The sequence below is a fragment of the Drosophila gunungcola genome, unplaced genomic scaffold (assembly GCF_025200985.1).
Source record: "Drosophila gunungcola strain Sukarami unplaced genomic scaffold, Dgunungcola_SK_2 000057F, whole genome shotgun sequence".
Classification (NCBI taxonomy): domain Eukaryota; kingdom Metazoa; phylum Arthropoda; class Insecta; order Diptera; family Drosophilidae; genus Drosophila; species Drosophila gunungcola.
The window spans coordinates 226,445-247,332 of record NW_026453220.1 but is presented as its reverse complement, the minus strand read 5'-3'; the positions used below and the strand labels follow the sequence as shown (position 1 = coordinate 247,332).

General features: G+C 41.6%; 3 protein-coding genes across 7 annotated transcripts; 1 reads left to right on the top strand and 2 right to left on the bottom strand.

Annotated features, from left to right (window-relative positions):
* Positions 1-427: 427 nt before the first annotated feature.
* Positions 428-1,419, bottom strand: LOC128264095 (fatty acid hydroxylase domain-containing protein 2). The gene is made up of 2 exons (XM_052999427.1): positions 704-1,419; positions 428-638 (listed from the first exon to the last, which is right to left on the bottom strand). The coding sequence occupies exons 1-2, from the start codon at positions 1,417-1,419 to the stop codon at positions 512-514; spliced, it is 843 nt and encodes a 280-aa protein (XP_052855387.1). The 3' UTR covers positions 428-511.
* Positions 1,420-2,644: 1,225 nt separating this feature from the next.
* On the bottom strand, positions 2,645-3,760 carry LOC128264100 (uncharacterized). Its single transcript, XM_052999438.1, has 2 exons — positions 3,541-3,760; positions 2,645-3,468 (listed from the first exon to the last, which is right to left on the bottom strand). The coding sequence occupies exons 1-2, from the start codon at positions 3,570-3,572 to the stop codon at positions 2,772-2,774; spliced, it is 729 nt and encodes a 242-aa protein (XP_052855398.1). The 5' UTR covers positions 3,573-3,760; the 3' UTR covers positions 2,645-2,771.
* Positions 3,761-4,249: 489 nt separating this feature from the next.
* On the top strand, positions 4,250-20,764 carry LOC128264074 (uncharacterized). 5 transcript variants are annotated; one of them, XR_008268649.1, is made up of 8 exons: positions 4,250-4,540; positions 6,255-6,546; positions 7,438-9,950; positions 13,196-13,369; positions 15,180-15,495; positions 16,884-17,581; positions 18,874-19,202; positions 19,565-19,704. XR_008268649.1 is itself a non-coding variant. In XM_052999382.1 (6 exons), exons 2-6 carry the CDS (start codon positions 6,264-6,266, stop codon positions 19,948-19,950), a joined length of 3,672 nt encoding a protein of 1,223 aa, XP_052855342.1. In that variant the 5' UTR covers positions 4,252-4,540; positions 6,255-6,263; the 3' UTR covers positions 19,951-20,764. The 5 variants fall into 5 exon arrangements, 1 of the variants encoding a protein (XP_052855342.1); XR_008268651.1 differs by having other exon boundaries at positions 4,251-4,540; positions 16,884-17,297; XR_008268650.1 differs by lacking the exon at positions 18,874-19,202 and having other exon boundaries at positions 19,565-19,705.
* Positions 20,765-20,888: the final 124 nt, after the last annotated feature.

The window sequence follows — 20,888 nt, the reverse complement described above, 5'->3', positions numbered from 1 at the left end:
AATTTAAGTTATTATCAAAATCAGTATTAAAAATTAAACTGTTCAGTGAAATTTTAATCAGACATAATTTTGTTATTTCATTTTTTTAAAGTTCTTCTTTAGGATTCAAACCTTTTGATACTTAGTATCATATTAATTGCACTAAGTAATTTTGGTTTCTGATAATAAAGTCAAGATAATCTTGATTGAAATTGATTTGTTCGGTGTTTATTGTATCCCAGCAAAAATTTATGAGTAATTAAATTTTTTTTATTTAAAATTATTTTATTATCATTTAAAGTGAGAAATTTTAGTTTATGATACCTTTTTTTTATTTTTCTTTACAAATAAATTTAAAATTAACAATTAAAAAAAAACCAAAACGAATTTTAAATATTTTGAATATATTTATTTCGTTTATTTTTTTTTTCAAAAAATACCGATAACATTGAGGGGACTAGCTTTGGTATTTCTACCAAAACAAAACTAAAAGAAATCAAAATAAAATAAAAAATACAAGTATATAAAAGGATTATTTAGTCTTCCTTTTGCTGGGCTTGCTCTTTATCCTTGAGGCAAGACCCTTTTGCTCCGCGGGAGTCCGATATGTGCCATGCAGTTTGTCCAGCAGTCCGAGTACGCCGTAATTGTAGTTGAACCTGGAAGAAGGAGGATTATCCCGATGAAAATGCTTAGAAGACGAAGGACACCTGGGGATACCCACTTGGCATGGTGGTAATCATGGAACCGCACCGATCCGGCCGACCACGGGAAGCTATAGCCCGTGTGGTCGCTCATGGAGTTGACGATGGCCAGGGCGAAGATCACATAGGCCAGGGACACATGGGTGCCCAGGATCGCAATGGAGGTGGCCACCGGCAGCAGATTGGCCACCACATGCTCCACCGGATGGGCATACAAGGTGATGGCAGCTATGGGAGCGGTCCATTCGTGGTGCTTCTTGTGGACATACTTGTACACGGACTTGTGGTGCAGCAGGCGGTGGGCATAGTAGAACATGATCTCCTCCAGGACCACAAAGACGGCCAAATCTCGCAGGCATCGCCTAAAAGTGGGCAGCACCCGGATATCACCGCTGTTCTCCGTCCTGTAGATCAGCTCGTAGCCCACCCAGCAAACCAGAAAGTTAACCACCGTTAGATTGACCAGCACCACCTTGATGGCATTCCAGAGCTTGGCCAGATCCACCGGCTCGTTCTGGCCCGGCTGAATCTTGTATTTGCGCAGGAATCGCGGCCGGTTTGTGATGTCCATCAGCGTGAAGATACCCGCGTACAGCCAATATACGGTGAAGATAACAATCGTGCTGCCCACCACCCACAGGCGCCACGGATCTTCGCCCACGATGTCCAGCAGTGAAAGCCATCGGTCCTGCAGGAAATCCCCGGATTGCGTCCATCCAGCCAGCAAGGTGTCCATTGTGGTCGAGGTCTGGACGAAAACTACTAGCGGATCACTTAGCGCTCTCTAAAGTTGGTTCTTTGAACTCCAGCTGCCCTACACCGAATGGGTTCCATTGGCTTTGGCGAATCCAATCTAATATAATTTTGTAAACGCATTTCATGAGATCATCCTGTACAGCAAGGATCATCCTGTCAGAAAATCATCATACAAATGTATTTATACTTGTAAACCTTTATAAAATACAACGAATTCTTAAGTCATTTTGAAGCATAGAGACTGATATATTCCAAATTGTAAAAAAAAAAAATTTATAACTCTAAACAATTATATTTTTTAAAAATTTAAATTCTTTGAGATACCACTTTTTTTAAAAATTCGAGTTCAATTCTCTATAAAATCTGAGTGGTAAAGGAACCATTTTATTCCCACATTACTCATTATTGTTATTGATATTTTATTTAATGAAATGCAATTTAGTAGCTCATTACATGGACTAGTCAGCCGCAACTATTTATTTATAGATTCATAGGTACTCAATGATTATATATTACTGTCCAAGCTGATTAACATTACAATTGAATTTAGAAATCTAGCCAGCTTATCATTTCTTTCGTAGTCGATGGCAGATTATGGCCAAGCATTACTTTTGTATTAAGATTAGGCGTCCGTCCATCTATATATAGTGTTGTGTTTATTGTTTCGAGTTTTCGCAAATCTCACCGATTCAAAGTTCAAGCCCTGGGGGAGATTATTATGCGAACCTGTAGGCACCTTTTGTGTTGACCATCCATTATATGGTTTGGTTATCTAAAAAAATTTAAACTACAAAAAATACATTAGTTGTCAAGAATTATTATCAATTCTTGTGCAGGTGGTCCAGTTTTATCAAGTTTTTGGTGCTTAAATTGACTTGCTGAAGTATAATTAAAAATTTAAATAAGAACTCAATGTTGCATATACATCTTATAACGTTTTATTAATTAATATAGCATAAGTCAATAATTTTCAGTGTTTTTCACTACAAAACCCATCTTATTTTCTAGTCTTAATTGGGAAATCTAAAGAACTCGCAAAGAACAGGCAAAGTATTGTTTAGTATAAGGAATTGAATAAAAAAACTTATTTATAATTAAAGAACAAAAAAAACCTAATTACTCCGAACTTAGAACAGCTTGCCTATTCTCTTTTTAACATTTGGCTACGATCGGAAATTTAACCATAAAATGGAAAAATATTCCCCTTTTATTTCAAAATGTGTTTAATATTTGGCTACTATCGTGCTAGTATTGCATACTTTTAGGTCCATATTTCTGAACAGGTATTAGATTATCAACTGAATTGGCACGAAAGTGTTCCATGGCGTCCCACTACTGATTTCCAGGAACTGCCACTGCCGCATCTGAAGCCTTCATGGCTAGCATGGCGTCCAGCTCGCCCTGGATGTTCTCGAACTGGTTGTACAGCTCCAATAGTTCCGGATGGGTCATTTCGATGTTGATATCCTCTCCAGCGCCCGTTTTCATCTGGAGCACGCCCAGCGGCGTCTTCTCCCGTTGCTGGCAGTGCGAGGACACCTCCAAATTGAGCTTCCAGGCCACATCCTCGATGACATTCGATTCGTACCGCTTGCTGGCCAGATTGTTCATGATGGGCGTCGTCTCGCGCACCCACAGACGCAATATGGCATCGATCTTGGCCTCATCCTCCAGCTGGAGTTTCTCGCGAAGCTCACGCTGCAGTAGACTGGGCTTGATGATGAACGTGGAGATGCGTCGCAGGATGTAGGAGAAGGTCTTGATCAGCAGCAGGAAGTCAGCCCGCGGCACGCCCACCAGTCGCTCCAGCTCCTCCAGGGTGTACTCCGGCTCGCTGCTGCTGGTGGGATTCTCATCGGCACTGCTGTCCGTCCGCCCGGTGGTCGTGACACTGGTGCCCACCGTACTAGTGGCACTAGTCGCCGCTCCAGACGCTCCACTGGGACTCATCTGCCGGTGGGTGTACCACAAAACTGTGGTGAAGGTGTCGTACGGCAGGGCATTAATGATTTTGATGCCCTCGCGGGCTCTAATTAATGAAAAAAAAACAGATTCTTAAGTGCCAGGGTCTGTTGTTTTTTTAAACAGTATAAACACTTACCTTTCCGTGATCTTTATCCAGTTAATACTCATGTCCTTAACTACTTATATTTACTTAGGGAATTGTTCACACCACCGGTAAAAACAAAAAACAAACAAATATATATATACGTAAGCCTTGCTTTATTAATTTTGTAACGAAAATAAATAATAAATGTAGACTTTGTTTATCCGAAGCAATAACAAACAACTATCGGATCGTCAGCTTGTGGCGTTGCCACACAGATATTACTGCAAGCCAATGATAACGGTAAGGGGAAAAATAGCTAAATTGTAGTTAAAAAAACTACATGTACAGAAAGTCGGAAGAATGACTGCAGTTTATTTAATTTCATAAAACCAGAACTTTGCTTATGCTTTGCCTTTGCACAAGTTTCTCAAAAATAAATAATTGGGTATCAATTTATATAAAAGCATTATACACATTTAAAATGTCTCAAAATAGGTTCATATAACAAGTTTTGTAACAGAAAAGTCGTACAAAACAAATAAATAGTTAGCAAATCATAAAAATATTGTTTTTTTTTTTCAGCTGCATTTCAAAAACACAGAACCTAGTTATTAATATTTTTAAAATAAACATTTTGTTCTAAATAACATAAAAGTAAAATATTTTGCATGTAAAAATTTAAAATCGCTAAATTTTGCGGGACAGAGCCGGACTGGCAACTCTGCCGACCCCTATCGATGGTCCGCTCGATAGCGCGCACAATCGATAGGCGGTATTTGTGTATTGGAAACGCGGCTTAACTTAATGTAGATTTTTCCGCTGATTCGGCTGCAAAAGATGCACTTTTGAGGCGCAGCGAGTGCTCCCACGCCCCCGAGTTCGAGTTGCAGTCGGGAAAGTGCAGTTTGGAAAGTGCGCGAAGCTAGAAGAGCGAAAAGAGCGATTTTGGAAAAAAAAGTGTCAAAGGCGGGGGAAAACTCACAGATAAGCGAAAATCTGAAAACAAAACCAACCACCGCTTTTGAGCCAGCATCACTGCAGCGTTTCAAAAGTAAGGAATTCAGAATAAGGTTGCCATGAAAACGCGAGAAAAACAAAAAGGCCAACAACTAACGGGACAGTGTGTTTAAGTGCATATGTGTGTTTTCACTCGTGTTGGTGTTCCTGTGTAAATAAACAAAACCCGGCTCTTCATCTTCCAATCGTTTCTGTTAGTTTCTTTAATTTTTAATTTGGCATAGCCTCCCGTATTTTTGTTCTGTGTGTATCGTATCAGAGTTCTTCCAGCTTGCCGTAAAAATCGATAGCGCGTCGTCGGTTGTTTATTTTATGCTTCGTCTGCATTTTGCAGCCCCTTTTTATCGCTCCCCCTTTTCACCCACCCCTGCATACACTCACACTTTCTCAGTCGGAGTCGTGGAAATGCATACACACACACACACACCGGCAGTGATATGATATGAGGAATTAAAAATAATAATTTTTATCGCGTATGCAAAAGCAAAGCTGAAGAAACAAAAACAATTCCAACAATAACATTTCTAGCCATGCAATCAATTTCAGCGAAACAATAAGAAGAATCGTTCAGTTCGGTTTCCCCGCTTCTCTTTCGATTCGGTTTTATCGCATTTTCCGCTCATTATGGCAGTTTAGCATATTTATGCTGGAAAAATATTGGGGTTTCTTTGCTTCTTACCTTTGTTTTACGTTTTGTTGTGCTGTCGGGCTGTAAAAACAGCAGTTAATCCAATTAAGAAAAATAAAACTCTAAAAGCCCTGGACACCACGAATTTTGGATCACCTAACATCCAGAAATCAAGTTTTGATTAAATTTTTCAAACCCTGATTTTATTTACAGCGTTTTTAAAGATTCCTAAAAATTTTCAAATATAAATGTTACCACCCAAAACTCCAGTTTTAAATTAAAAAAAACCCTTTCTATGTGATTTAAACCCAAATGTCTAAATAGTCCTTAGAATCGTTGACAAAACTAAGGCCAAAATATTTGTTTTCAATGGAATTTTGTAAACTTTTAAAAATTATTGATACATCCTAAAATTTAAATTTATTTAAAAATCGCTAAAATTGTTATAAAATAAATAATCATTTTAAACGGGCCTTTCGAATTTTATCCATTTATTTGATAATTTATTATTATGTAATGTATTGGAATAAGGCAAGCAGTTTTTTGTTTCTTTTCTTTTAAAAAATGTATTTGATAAGAATAAACCAGTCTAAAAGTATTTTCAGTGGCTATTTTTTCCATTATGAATTTAAATTTAAGAAATTTGTAAGATATGTAAATGATAGTTTTTACCCTTATCCCTTTTTAAACAATTGTGAAAAAAGTAATAGTAAAAAAAAAATGAAACCACTTGATAAAGAATGCATTCTTTTATAAAGCCTATTTGCTTCATTAAAAAATATTTAATTGTTTTCCAAAAGTGCATTAACTCTCCTTTAAACCAGAAATACCTTTAAATAAATATTTTGAAAATATGGCATGGTCATATAAATAGGGAATCATGAGTTAGTTTCAATTGGCTGAGATTTCCATGGTTGGCCAATCTTTTGGGTCGGCAATGCTCGCCTCTTCGCTTTGTAGAGGAGCTTGGGCATCGGGCATTTGCAATCGGCACCAGCTTCGAGGTAGTCAGTTCGCCGGACTTGGTCTTTGGGTCGAGATGTAGGGCTGATGGCACTTTAAAAAGGGGATTACGGATACGGCTGACAAGCACTAATGCTCCGAATAATGCCTCTTGCAGACGGGGATAATGGAGTCACAGAAGCGGCCCTCGTTGCATTTACTCACGGATGTGGCAGCAGGATCGGCAGCCGGAGGAGCTGGACCTACGGGATCTGGGCCTGGAGTTGCAGCTGAGATGTCGCCCACTTCCGGATTCCTGCCGGATATGCCGCAGTGGAAAAAGGACCTCATCCAGCGCCGGAAAACGAACGTGGCCCGAACCCAGGCGGCGTCCATCACCTCGCCCACCGATGGCAGTTGTGGGGCTTTGGCTTCGGCGGAAGCCACCGCCGCTTCAGGTACAATCACAGGTGAGTGGCGGTTAGACGACTGGAATACTTTCACTCTACTTGCAAATTAGAGGTGTTTTTAAGACAAGTATTTCTTTAAAAGCATTTTGAATAAGAGCATTCATATTCCTATACAATCGTGAGTTGTAATTTTTTAAATAATAAAAATATTTATAAGAATGAAATGTAAAGAAATTTGTAAGATATGTAAATGTCTGATATTGAAAACTGAAGGTTTTTAAGGGGTTTCAAATAGAAAACAAGGACCTCTTTTTAATAATTTTTTGTATTAAATCGATTTTTACTTTTTGTTTAAAGTCACAGATACAGTTTGCTTAGTTCAATACTTACAAATTCTCGTTTAAGAAAACTGTAAACAAAATTTGCATGTTTTGCAAACTTTTTAATTTTTTAAAACAAAATTTTCAAATACATAGGTAAAATTAAAACGATTCTAAAAGCTTAGTTTTCATATTCATAAAGTAAAAAAAGTATTTTAGCTTCAGGCTAAATGGCCTAAAGAGCGCTACTTTCGAAGCCTATATCTGCGAAAGTATTGATCCGAAATTCGAGATTTGGTATTATGAGCAAGACATAGTTAACTAATTTAAAACATTTAAAAAAAGAAATCAATTCTTTTGCAAAACACATTGAAAGTATTTAAAAGACTTGCTGTGAGTTATGCAATTTGCAATTGCTCAGCTGGCATTTAACTACCCATGAGTAACATAAGTGTTTTTAATTCGTTTTGCCAACTGTTACGTTTTCAATTAATGGAAAACTTTCAAATTGGCCGCCGCAGTATCGATATTTGTTTATCGATAGCCACCAGAGTTGTCAGACTGCGGGAAGGTAACAAAACATTGCATTGCTTTTTAAATAATTGTGTTTTGTTTTCTGACTTTCCCCCAGAACCCCCAATGGAACCGGCTACAATCAGTAGCACTAGTCAAAAGAGAAATATGAACGCTTCTGAGGAAAAGTCTGAGAAATCTTCTATTTCCAATACCAATTCCAACTCCACTGGAGGTCATCACTCTGCTGTTGCCGTCTCCCTTTCGCCCGAAGCGGCAACAGCAACAACCGTAACACCCATACCAAAGCAGCGATCGAGTTTACGACTCAACACAAGAAGTCAAGAGAAAGAGACGGAGATACCAAACGAGAGCGGCGAAACAGAGAAGGAGAGGGAGAGCGAACCCGACCCGCCGGCTGTGGTGAGTAGCCGGTGTGTTGAAGTTGAATCTGGCACAATTGGAGCAGCGTCGTCGTCGTCGTCAGCAAATCAAAATTCAAGCCCAAACCAACACCATTTGAAAACGAAATGCAAACCGGGACAGAGCGTTGCTGAGGGCGAGCCTTCAGCGAAAGAGACCACCATCGATAGCAAGAGCTGCAAGACCAAAAGCATTTCCGATAAATTGCAAAGCAACAAGTTCATCATTCAGCAACAACAGCAGCAACAACTACAACAGCAGCAACAACAACTGTCACCCACGAAGGTAACGGTAAAACCGACAATGGTCGCCATGCAAGAGATGAAGAAAACAACCAAACAAAATGGCCAGCACCGACATCTAGCGGGCAAAATTGGCAGCGGATCGGTGGCCACCGGAGATGTGGATGCTCCAAACCCCGTTCCAGATTCACTCGACACTGGCGAGGACCTGAGCTACGGGCCCGGCATTGTGTCAAAGCTGCGCTGCCGCTATCTGAGCCTCGCGCTCCGCGAGTCCCGCCAGCAGAGTAGCAAGCAACGCCTCCAGCGCTCCACCAGCCTTAACACTTTGCTGGACCGGGATGACGACGAGGTGGAAGTGGAGGAGCCGGAGGTGGTCAGTCAAGTGCGTGCCAAATCCACACCGCCACCCATACTGGGGGCCAAACCAACACCGAAACCAAGCAGCCAGCAGCGTCCCGTGAGCCTGGGATCCTCCAATGGAGGATCAGCTGTTAACCCGCCGCCCTTGACCTCGGATGGAGACCAACCAGGTGTCATAGCCAATGGAGGAGGAGGAGCAGGCTCGGGCAACCGATCGCGTCACTTCAAGCGCGGCAACGAGGTGATGAAGCGGGCCCGATCCGTGGAGGCCCTGCTCTGCGAGAAGTCACCGTGGAACAGTCAGAGAATCACCAATGCCGCCGCCGCTGCCGCAGCACCAGCACCACACGCTCTCAAGGCCACCCCCTCACCTGTCACCTCGCCCACCTGCGTAACCATCGAGGACAAGATCCACAATGCCCGCGAGCGGCTGCACAGCGGCACGGATACGGCGCCGCCCAAGCGCCTAACCTCCATCATCGATGACACCGAACGGCCGCCACCGGATCTGGTCAAGCAGACACTCAAGATGTTCGAGGCCAGTGCCAATCGGCGTCCGCGAGCCGCCCATCGTTCGAATGGCGTGGGCGGAGTGGCCAGCAAGGTGGCCAGCTACAAGTCGATCATCAAGGATCAGAAACCAGCAGCGGCGATGCCGCATACCATGGGTTTTGCCTCCTCCACGCCGCTAAGGACCCCACATCATGCCCATCCAGACATCATACCCCGCCAGACCGATTCGCCCGTGTCGGCGTTGAGTGTGATGATGCGACGCATTGAGCTACAGGATCTAGAGACGCCGGAAAGGGAGCTGCAGTCTACACCGCAGAGCGAGGCACCAAGCGAGACTGAGCGAAACGATCGCGATGAAGGCGATGGCGAAGGCGATGACGACAGCCACAACAACAACGAAGACGACGGCGGCGACAGCAGCGACAACAATGAGCAACGCGATAAAATGGGCGCGGTGGCGGCAGGCGATAAGCCTAAGCCCCCAACGGAAACGGCAGCGGCAGCGGGAGGCGCCCAGCGATCATTCGCTGACTCGACGGAGAACGCGCATGTAGCCAGCGGGAGTAGCAGTACCAGTACCAGTACCAGTTCCAGTGTACGAAAGCTGAGCAACAACGAATCCAGCGGGCCAGCGGTGACCAAACAGATTGGTGTAATCCGGCCGCTATTCAATAGCCAGGGAGCTGGTAGCACGCCGCTAACGAGTCGCGAGATCGAGAAGAATCGCATCAATGAGATGAAGAAGTCGACGGCCACAGAAGGCGGCGGTGCGGGATCCGGCACCGGAATGGGTACGGGATCGGGATCCTCGCCCACCACTAGTCTCGACACCGTGATAAACACCAAGGAAGCGGCCACCAGCGAAACGGAGGCCAGCGCCTCGCCCCTGTGGACACTGCGCAAGCTGAGGAACCAGAGCCAGGGCGCCGGAGGAGCAGGCGGCAGCGGCGGGGGATCGGGACCCAGTTCCAGCCATCATTCCACGGAGAACACCTCGATGGTGTTCAACTTCTCCAAGAGCACCAAGGAGGTGCCCGACTACATCGAAAGCGACGTTGTGATCTACAGGCGCAAGCGGGAGCTGCCAAAGGTGAGTGGCCATAGAACGGGGGTCTCCAATTTACCCACCCTACACCCTTTTCCACGAAATCTTCCCCGGAAGAGTCACATTCAAATCGTCTTATCGGCAGGCAGCCTTGCGGATTATTCATGCTTAACAATTACCCCATGAATTATTTTTTTCCCCGATCGTAATTTGGTTTTCTTTCGTCCGTCCCCAATATCTTTGTGTTGTTATGGTTTATTTTCCGTTTCTTTCTCGCGTACTTTTTTTTTGTTATTATTTTTTTTTTTTGTGTCATACGGCAGCCATGCCGTATAAACAAATATGAAACAAAGCACACAGAGAACAGCGATCATGCGCATTTCGAAAGTTCAACAAGGCAGGGCGAGAACGGAACTGAGAAACTGCGGAGAACGGTGGAGAGAATCGGGTGAAGAAGTGACAAAGCGCAGCTTGGATACTCTTTCTTTCTTCCGAAAGAACGTATATCTTGACTTCCCCTTTCTGGGAAATTAGTCATACGTCTCAGTACGTTGTTTATTAACGTGACGTTTACTTGATGATTGACTAATTCTTCCTTAATTACCTTTGATAAGAGAGATCTCTAGATGTTGAAAACATAACTGATCGGTGTTAAGAAACTACCATTCAGTAAACTAAAACATCAAATCACTTTCCATAAGATAGCAGATCCATAGATTTCTGAATATTGAAGGTATAATAGAATATGTCCTATCAAACAGATTACAGAATCCTTTTAATACAATAAACAGCTACACAGCTAATTAAGTGGATTTGTCCGTTAATTTCAGGAATTAATATAATCATAGGTTTTCGACGATTCCGGATAAGTGTGTGTTGGTTAAATCACTCATTTATTGCCTATCGGCGAAAAAATCATAGTCTTGATAAATAAGTATCTCACAAAGATTACACTGCACAGTCAGTTAATTAACATTGCGAAGATCGCCGATCAATTAGGGATCTTCGATCAATGACTGCTACTGGTATTGCTACTGCTACTGCTTTAGGAAATGGCAAACCCCTAATAAAGATCGAAGCTTGCATCACAGCTGGGAATAGTTCGCTGTGATCTTCTGCTCCGAGTCAATTAAAATTCGCCTTGAATAGCTCTCCGATCGATAGCCCCGAATCGTGTGCGACATGAGCAGATGCCCCTCCTATATGCATATACATAACTATATATAATTATATACACATATCTGCATATTCTTTCCCAAAGTCTGCTTTGTTCCCAGCCAGATGCAAGTCTCATCTTCTGGCAGTCTTCTGTCTTCGGTCCCTTCTTCTTTTGGGTTCTTCTTTTGCTGCAGTTTTCGAGATCGGAAGAGTGGGAAACCAGTTTTGAAGCATGCATGTGGACATGAGAAGCTATTTCTGCGCTTCCTGCTGCCAGCAAAAGTCCGAATCCGGACAGATATGTGTACACAGTGCACATGACATATTATGTGTCTGTGGGGAACTTTATTCTCGGTGAGCAGGGATGCCGGTTTTGATGGGATTGGATGGGATGGAATGCGAGATTGGTCTACACCTCACAGCTGTTTTATCTTCTCCAGCCACGTTGATGTTACCTTAATTTGGTGGTGCATTGTTAGCTTTTTGGTTTAGTTTGCCCTTATTAGTTTTGAATTTATTACAATAATAATTCTAAAATCATTTTGTGTTTATCTCAAAACTTGAAAATGACTAAATATTTCTTTATGAATTTTTAAAGATATATATACATATAGTTGTTTATATTACTCCAAATCTCCCATATATATAGGTTTATTTTTTATATTATAACTCGAAAAATCCAATTACTGTTTTAAGGACCAATAATTTTCTAAAAATAAAGCATTTATAGACGATTCTAAAACTGTAAATTTTGAAAATATTACAACTTTTAAAATAAATTTCTTTATTTGTTTTTTGTTTATTATAAATTTATTTAAAATATCAATATTTAAGATTATTTTCGGTTGGAAAAGCCAAACACCACTGCCACTGTTTCATACTCTATACCTCTCCCTTAGCTTTAGACTTCAGCTTTCGGTTCGGTTGAATTTTCCTCTTGCCTTCTTGCCGTTGGTAAACCCGTTTTGTTTGTGCTTTGTGCCGTTCTCTTCTCTCTGTTGCTATTTTTCCCTCTCTCCTCTATTTCTCTCTCTGTGCCCTCTTCCTACCACTGAACTCAATTTTGTCAATTCTTTTTTGAGGCTCACTTCTACTTACTGTGTTTGCTTTTGCTTTTGCTTTTGCCTTTGCCTTGTCTTTTTTTTATCTCGTTTTGAACTTTATTATCTGCGGTATAGGTGTATTATATGGCATATAGCATATGGCATATGGCTGGGGGTCGATTTGTGCCACAAAAAATGGGCCAAAAAAGAAGGGGTGAGGAGAAGGAGGATGGAGGAAGGAGGTACATATATGCCATGGAACGGGACTGGGAACTGAAATTAAAACCGGGACGTGGACTTGAAAAAACCTCTTGGACCTCGGAACCCCTGCCGTGAGTCACAGATGACCCATAACATAACGCTGATTAAGAATGAGTTTCCATGAATTTCACTTTTCGAACACATGTGACCTGAAAACTGGACAGATTTTCGGTGGAAGGGGTGTGATCCTTGTTTAAAATTGATCGGGAGACAAGCAATTAAGTCCAAAAAACGGGTTATGCATCACCGACAACAAGCGAGTTGACGGACGTTCTTAAACTTCTGTAGGTAGCTAAACTTAAATAAAGGCGTGCATGCCATTTATTTACCGATAATATCTGAACCAGCAGAAAACATCTTAAATAGCTTTAATCACATTATACCACATTTCTAAAGTGGCTGTTTGGTATGTACATTACCCTGAATTTTATTCCAAAACAAACAAAACATTTCCGATAAAGACATTTAATATTTTTATTGGCGAATATAATTTAAAGCAAATATGTATGTACTTCTGTAGAAACAATACCAATCAAACAACAATCTAATTTAGTAAAATGAATGATAATACTTATATGTTTTTAAATTCAAGAACCCTATTATATTTCTATTTGTAATAATTTAGTTTTTAATGTTTAACTCAACCTAAACAAATTATTGTTTCTGTTTTATGCACACAGATATTTTTCAACCAAAAGCCTATGACACTAAAAGCCAAAACAAATACCACTAATATATACATATATATACCATTATATTCACATGTAACTTTTTATAACCTTACTTCAACCCATAACATATATTAATGTTTTCCATTTCTCGTTTTAGCCAAATGAGCCTGGCTTCGTGCTGCTAGGCGATCTCTCGGTGGAGACGTCGACGGACACGGACTATGACGACTACTCCATGTGCCCGCCATCGCCGTGCGATGTAGAGTTCGAAAATGCCAACATTGTGATTGACGGCAAGTCCAGCATACGCCAGAAACCCAAAGAGTCCACGGTATGTATGGATGGTATGGTATCCCCTGCATCTCGACCCAAACTCCAAACTCTCGATTTCCGATTCCCGATTCCCCGTTACCGATCACCATAAAACAAACCACTCTGGTGTGAGTCAGGTGGCGGGCGTTTTGTTATTGCTGCCACCAAAAGATAGCACTGGTTCTTTTTTCCAATTTCAGTTTGGTGTGTGTGAAAAGGATAAGATAAGATTATTTGCCCCTTTGGAAAGGAGGGAAGTGTGTTTTCGAGTGCCAGTCCAAACTGGTCAAACAAACTGAATGGGGACCCACGATAAGGGGAATGTAAAGCGATATTTATGCTCGCCTCCTTATATAACATTTATCGACTGTGCCGTGCCGCCTGTCCAGGGACTATTAATCAAACCGCATTAGATTGGCCTTACTTTGGGATTTGCCTCCCTTTTGTTCCCCTGGCGCTAATTTATTTATTTATTCCTGTTTTTTTCGGGTGCGTTCCATCAGTATGACAGATATGGGAACTACTATTGTCTTTGGCCTCAGCAGCCGCAGCCACAGCGCAGCGCAGCGCAGGTTTTCCAAATCAATTCAATCGTAGCACATCGAATTGCGTCGGTCTGTTGGGGTTTGTTCTCCGATAAGGAGCCCGATTTCTGCAGTCATCGGGGTTGACTCATTGATACGCCATTGATAAGGCATCGATGAGTAAGTGCAGGTGGATGGGAGTTGCTTTTAAAACAGTTTATTTGCAATTACTCCAATGTCACGGATAAAGGCCTTCATTGTCATCTGAAAAGTGGCCAAAATAAGCATACACCCAATGCATTACTTATTCAAATCGAACAGATCGTCTCGTCTGTCATTGATCAGTTTACAATATAATATATTTATAACAAAGCTTTGATCCAACATAGTGTCTAACCTTGAGATTTTATGGCAAACTGATTTTGGCTACATATTTGATGAGACCGCTAAATGTAAATCTTGAGGGGGTTATGTAAATTATACACTGATCGTCAAAAAAAATAATAAAAACAAGAAAAAAACACGGAAACTAATAACATTTATATATTTTAAAATGTTATTTAACTAATTGATTTTCTTTACTTTCAAAAGGGTTAATTTCTGTTTTTAATCCCATTCCCATATCCAAATTATTATCATTTTTTTTCAATGGCGCCAGATTAGAAGTGAATACCATATCGGTTTTGTTATCACCAATGTCAGCAAGTCATACATTTTTGCCAAATTAAAAATACTTTTTGCTTAAAAGGAAACTCAATAAGTAGCATGATTTTTGTAGAATACAGAACTTTAAATAGCAGACATTCTGAATGCATAGATTAATCTTAAGCAAATTGAGCTGTGTTGGTGTAGTAAACAAGTAACTCACCGAATTACTTACTATTTTACTATTTGTGATCCTAAAAAATGCATTTGTATAATTATTTTGTAAGAATCACCAATCTTAAAATAAAATAATAAGTATTCGGATGAGTTACTCGTATCCTTATCTCCCAATCGTTTTATAAGATTCTAATCAACACATTTAGTTTTAAAATTATAAAAGAAATAAATATGAATATATATCCATGTTCAAAATGCGAACATTTTCTATACCTTGGTTCAAAGTGATTTTAATTAATAAAATTATATGTTTTTATGAAAACTTGTAAGGCACCGAAAGAAATATGCCTATTTAGGCAGAAAATTTTTGATAAATTTTTGTTTTAAAACCATATTAGCAGCTGCTGTCCCCCATGAAATCCATTGTAGTGAAAGTAATTTTTGAAACAACCACTGATCAGATTTCTTTCGATTTTCCCACAGTTCCGCGTGCAGTTCAACGACACACTGACGTCGACGTTTGAATACCCCTCCGAGGCATCGATGGTCATCGAGGATCCGCCGTACGCCGATCCGTTTGGCCATCTGCTGGCGGAGCAGATGCACCTGTTGCAGCACCAGCAGCAGTTGGAGCTGGAGCAGATGCACCAGATGGAGCTGCAGCAGCAGCAGCAGCATCACCATGTGACCGTCGACGAGATCATCGAGCTGCCCACATCGACGGCGGGACATGGACTCGGAATTGGACACAGGGCGGGGGCGGCGGGGGGCGGCACGATGCTGGGGAATTTACCGTTGGGTAAGTAATATCGGTTCCACAAAAATCCATCCAAGCGTGCATATTGCACATGTGTTGTTGTTTTGTATGCTGTATGCTGTATGCTGTGTGCTCTATGTTGTATGTGGCATGCAGCAAGCGAATGGAATGGAATGGCTTTTTGTCTTTGTCTTTGTCTCTGTCTCTCACACTGTCGCTGTCTCTATCTGTCTGCCTAATTGCCTGCATACACCTCTATCTCTATCTCTGTCTCTGTCAACCATGCCTGTCTCTATCTCTATCTCTGTCTCTGTCACTACTTGCCTTGTCCTTAATCTTGATTTACCAGCTGTGTTCTTGAGTTTTGTTTACCATCATTAATACCCACTCATCCATCACTCATCGCGATCTCTTTGTTTTTGAGTTCAACACTTTCGTTTGCCTTGAGGGGGGATCGCAAATAAAAACACCAACACCAAAATCAACAATTATTAGCAATTCAAATAGTAACGCCGTAGAGATGCAGGCAACAACTACATACCAAGTGGTAGGGGTTATTCCGCTGAAAAAAATTACAATGAATCTAGTTCATTATATGACAATTTTTATTTATTTATTTGTTTGTAATCCTATTGATGTGAACCGTTACTCATAGAGTAACTTAGAAAAAAGCCTATTAAACCCATTGAAAAATGTCCCAAATAATGTTCAATAAATAGAGTTATTTATATTTTTTTTTGGTGAAAATGAACTAAAAAAAAGCTGTTTAAAATAGGTAAAAATTTATAGAAATTTTGCAGGACATATCTGTCAAATAAGTAAAATCGTCAAGGAGCAGGGAGTCCCGCGGAAATGGGACCCAAGATCCAAGAACCCAAACTCAAGCCTCCAATCCCTCAGTGAACTCGGGGTATATAACAACCAAGGTTTCTGCACTTTACAGATGCGGATAGAGCCACAGACCACCCTGTCTCCGTATCAGTTTCTGAGCCCGCTCCAATCTCCGCTCCAGCCTCAACTTCCGTAACCGTCTCAGTTCCCAAATGTAGCGCCAGGACCTCGGGCAACGGCTGCTGCCCCTGGTCGAAGGTTCGCTTGGTCCTGGGCGCTCAGTTTCGCCGGCTGACCAGGCGCATCAGGTGGGTGCAGCCTTCAGCTAGCCACCCTTTCAATGCCCCCCCTGCCCCGATCCCTGATTCCACTGCTCTCTTATCAACTCGAACAAATATGTATAATGCTATGTCACAGCTCTTGAACTGTTACCCTAAAAAAAAAAAAAAAAAAAAAAAAAAACACAGCAAAGATAAGAAAAAACAAAAAAAAAAAAAATACGCTATTAAACCCAAAACCGTGATCCAAATAGCAAACAATCGTGCACCGGTCTTTTCTGGCTGAAAGGCTTTCAATTTCGCCTCCACGCATATTTGCAGATTACCCAAGTTTAGGGAGGGGTATTATCTTGCCACAGTCGCCACAGCAGCCGCAGCCGCAGCAGCCAGAACCTGCAGTAGCAGCACCAGCATTGGCAATCCCAATCGTCACAGAAGTGGAAACCACCACCACCAACAACACCGCTGTCAGCAGAACCGAACCACCCTCAATCGGCAAGCGCCCCGAGCTCCCGGCGAAGCCACAACCGCTGCGTAGGGCCAGGCCATCGGTGCTGCTGAAGCCGCAGTATGCCTGCTTCCTGCAGCATGATGATGGACCCAAATCCTTGCCAGCTGCTGCTATCGGCAAACCCAGGAAGGCAGCATCGTTTACACTGGGCAATCAGCGCCAGTCGAAGGAGCAGCATCAGCATAAGAATCAGCAACAACACCACCACCATCAGCATCAGCAGAGTAAATATGAAAGAAGCGAAAGCAGCAGGAGTCGGGGCTGTGGCGAGAGTCCAGCTCCAGATCCAGATCCCCAACAGCGACGTCGTCGGCCCAGTCTGCCGTCGTCGCTGGCTTTGTCCAATGCCAGCTCGGCCCTGCTCCAGGCACGCATTCCGGGCACCACGCTCTACTATGTCTGATGGCCACCAAAAGCAAAGCACTAGTGTCCAAACTCCAGAACACCAGAATACCAGAACTCCAACACCAACTCCAACTCCGATCCGAAACGAAAGCGCCAGCGAAACGTAGGCATTGCCCAAGCTTTAATATATGTTTTACTACAACTAGGCTAAAGAACACCCATCATCCCCTGGATACCTCTTGGTGACCCCCGATCCGCTCCCAAACAAATATCTGGCTTGATGGCCGCTATAAACTGTAAAGTGTAACCCCGTGTTTATCCGACTCACTCTAAAAACAAATAACTCAAATGCGGAAACCAGGAACACAAAACAAATAAAACACCAAACCCCAACACACGAATCACAACACACAAAAAAAAAAAAAAAAAAAAAAAAAAAAAAAAAACACTGGGGCAACCGGACACTCGAAACACACGATTAATCGATTCATAGATGCCTACATGCTTCCTGATGCACTGACGCCGTTTATGCGGAGCTCTGGATTGCGATCAACTGGAATATATGACTAAACGAGTGATTAAGCGATTAGTGTATCCTAGCTGACTACTCCAAAGATGGAGCTTGCCATTTCCACTCAGAAATATGTTCCTAAATAAGCTAATTGTTAAATTGATGCCCCCCTCCCGTCTGTAATCAGTGAAACAAGTGTGCAAAGTTAACTATAGTCTCTACTTTCCATAGTATCTAAATTAAAATTCTCGAAATCGCCATTTAACCCCCTCACCACTATAGCTATTCAAATTTAAGCCAATTTAGATCTTAAATGGTTTGGTTCTAATATTTCCGCTCATCCGCAATAAGGTGAAGGTGTGCCAATTTACAAGCTTATAGATCTTATTTTAGATTAATGTTATATACCGGAAATGGTGTAATAACTCTATTAATTTTGGGTAACAAAAAAAATTCTTTTTAAATGAACCAAAGAGTGGTTCTAAAAGATGTGACAAAATGTTAAATAACTCTAGTATGCCTCCAATTTCAACAATCTGAAGTGTAAATTATAAACACAAACCGACTAATTCTAACAAGTGTAGGTGTAAACCAAACCAAAACGAATCGTAGAACCTTAGTTAGTGACTATTTTCATTTGATTTGACGTATCTTTGTGCACCCGTGTCAGTTTGCGTTAGTTATGTATTATGCGCTTATGTATGTTTGCTTTGTTTAGCTTAGTTTGGTATGCCATTGTGGGACACGTATTGAATTGCAATTTGCGATTTGAAATTGTAGCTAGTTACGCTCACAGCCCCCGCCATTAACCCCCCTATTTCTGCCATGGTTTTCATTTCAACAACCTTTTGTTAAACTCACCGCTGTCGCTTTGTTTTGTTTGCGTTGCCTTCTAGTTCTATTTCTATTTCTATTTTTTTGTTCATACTAATTTCTTTTTGCAGATATTATTTAAATGTAACAGAATACATAAGCAAAGCGTTGAAATAATATCTATTGTATACCAAAACCAAAAATATCTATGATAAACAAACAAAGGCAAATAAACCGAACCGAAAACTGAATAACCGATTAAATGCAGCTGCCGAATCCGAACCGCAATAAATAACTATCAAATCAAAAATATTGAAAAACTGAAAAACTGAAAGACCAAATAACCCCGATAACCGAATAAAGTGCGAAAACAGAAATGCCACACCTCTAACCCAGTGCACTTGCTCTGCCTGCTCCGCCGGGCAAACAAAACTAATCGCCAATTCATATTACTATTAAGGTAACTAACCCAGATTAGAACACACACACACACACACACCCACACTCAGAAACCAGTTGGCACATCCTTGTCATCAGAAACCTTCAAGTTCCATAGCTCATCTCCATCTCCATTTCCATTTCCATCTCCGTTTATTTTTCATTTGCCTGGGAAGATCCGGACCAGATCCTCCTTTACCCACAGCACCACCACCGCCGAAACCACCACAAAACACCTTACCTCACCTTGATTATATATATATATATATATATTTCCCCAACTCGGTGCCACCTTTGTTACTACTGTACTAACCCCCAATCCTCTCGAGGATTAGCCCGTTTTGAGTGGAAAAATCGCTAATTTTGAAATCCGCATCCTTGCAGGCTCCACGGCTCTGGGCTTCTACACGCCCGTGAAGGGCTCGCCGATGGACAACCTCTTCCAGCTGGGAGTCACCCGCTACGCCCTGCCCGAGAGCAGCAGCAGCGGGAGCAGCAATGGCAGCCACAGCCCCAGCAGCAACGGGAGCAGTCCAGCCGGAGCTGCGGGCAGCCGCTTGCTGTTCAACGGGAACGGCAGCATCGTGGGCATCGGCGAATCACTGATCAAGGAGGACGACTTAGCGACGGATGCAGCGGCAGCGGGAGCAGGAGCAGGTGCCTCCAAAAAGGGCTCAGCTGCGGACGAGGATGACTATCATCCGACGGCGACACCGGGCGGGGGAGTTGTGTACAGCGAGGGTACACAGAAGACCGATTTGTTGTATTAGATTAAGTCGTCCTGCCAGCCAAAAACCGAAGCAAGGAGCTCTTCATCTACACCGGTTTCCAAACACAAACCCAATCCCAAACCCAAACCCAAACCCAAACCCATACCCATACCCATTAACCCTATTGAAAAGCGTGCGCTTAGGTGAAATATCTATTTCGGTTAGACACAAATAAAAAAAACGTATTGAAGAATGTGCAGCAAAGGCAACGTAAACCAAGTTTGGCAAGAAATCCATAAAGATACGTATATAAATAGATATTATTTGTAAGTTTGTAGACCTAGAGATCCGATGTGTATGTGTACAACAGCAAGCGTGTGTGTCTGTCTTCTTTATATATATATATATGTTTTTTTTTTTCGATAAATTAATAATTATATTATTGTAATGTATCTACGACGGCACTGAATGAACAACTTTGCTGCTTCAATTGTATTTGTATTGTGAATTCCATTTACGGCATTTTGATAGTAATTATACAACAACAACAAATCAACGTATTTCCGACTGCATACGAAGGTATCTTTAAATATCTTCATCTACGAAGCGAGCGGTTAAGTCCGCCGGAGTATTAACTTAATGGTCCCCAGCGGTCTGAACTTGTGACCCATCATCCCTCTTCGGCGCCGCCACCCTTCAACTTCTTCCACTTTCGGAAAAAAAAAAACAAAAATTAAGCCCGCCCCGCCCCCATTCCGGAAGAAAGCAAAAGAAAATGTAACATTTGCCTCATAATTATTATATACATTAGCGCTTATTAAATATTTTTTACAATTGTATTCCGTAAATAAATATAATATACATCAACATCAAATCGGGTGTTTTGAGCAATGGGTAATGTTGATATTTAAATACACATAAAATACTCTCTAAATTATAAACTTTTAATTCAAACCAAGTTGTACTAAATCAATTTAAACTTTAACAATTTTTTTTTG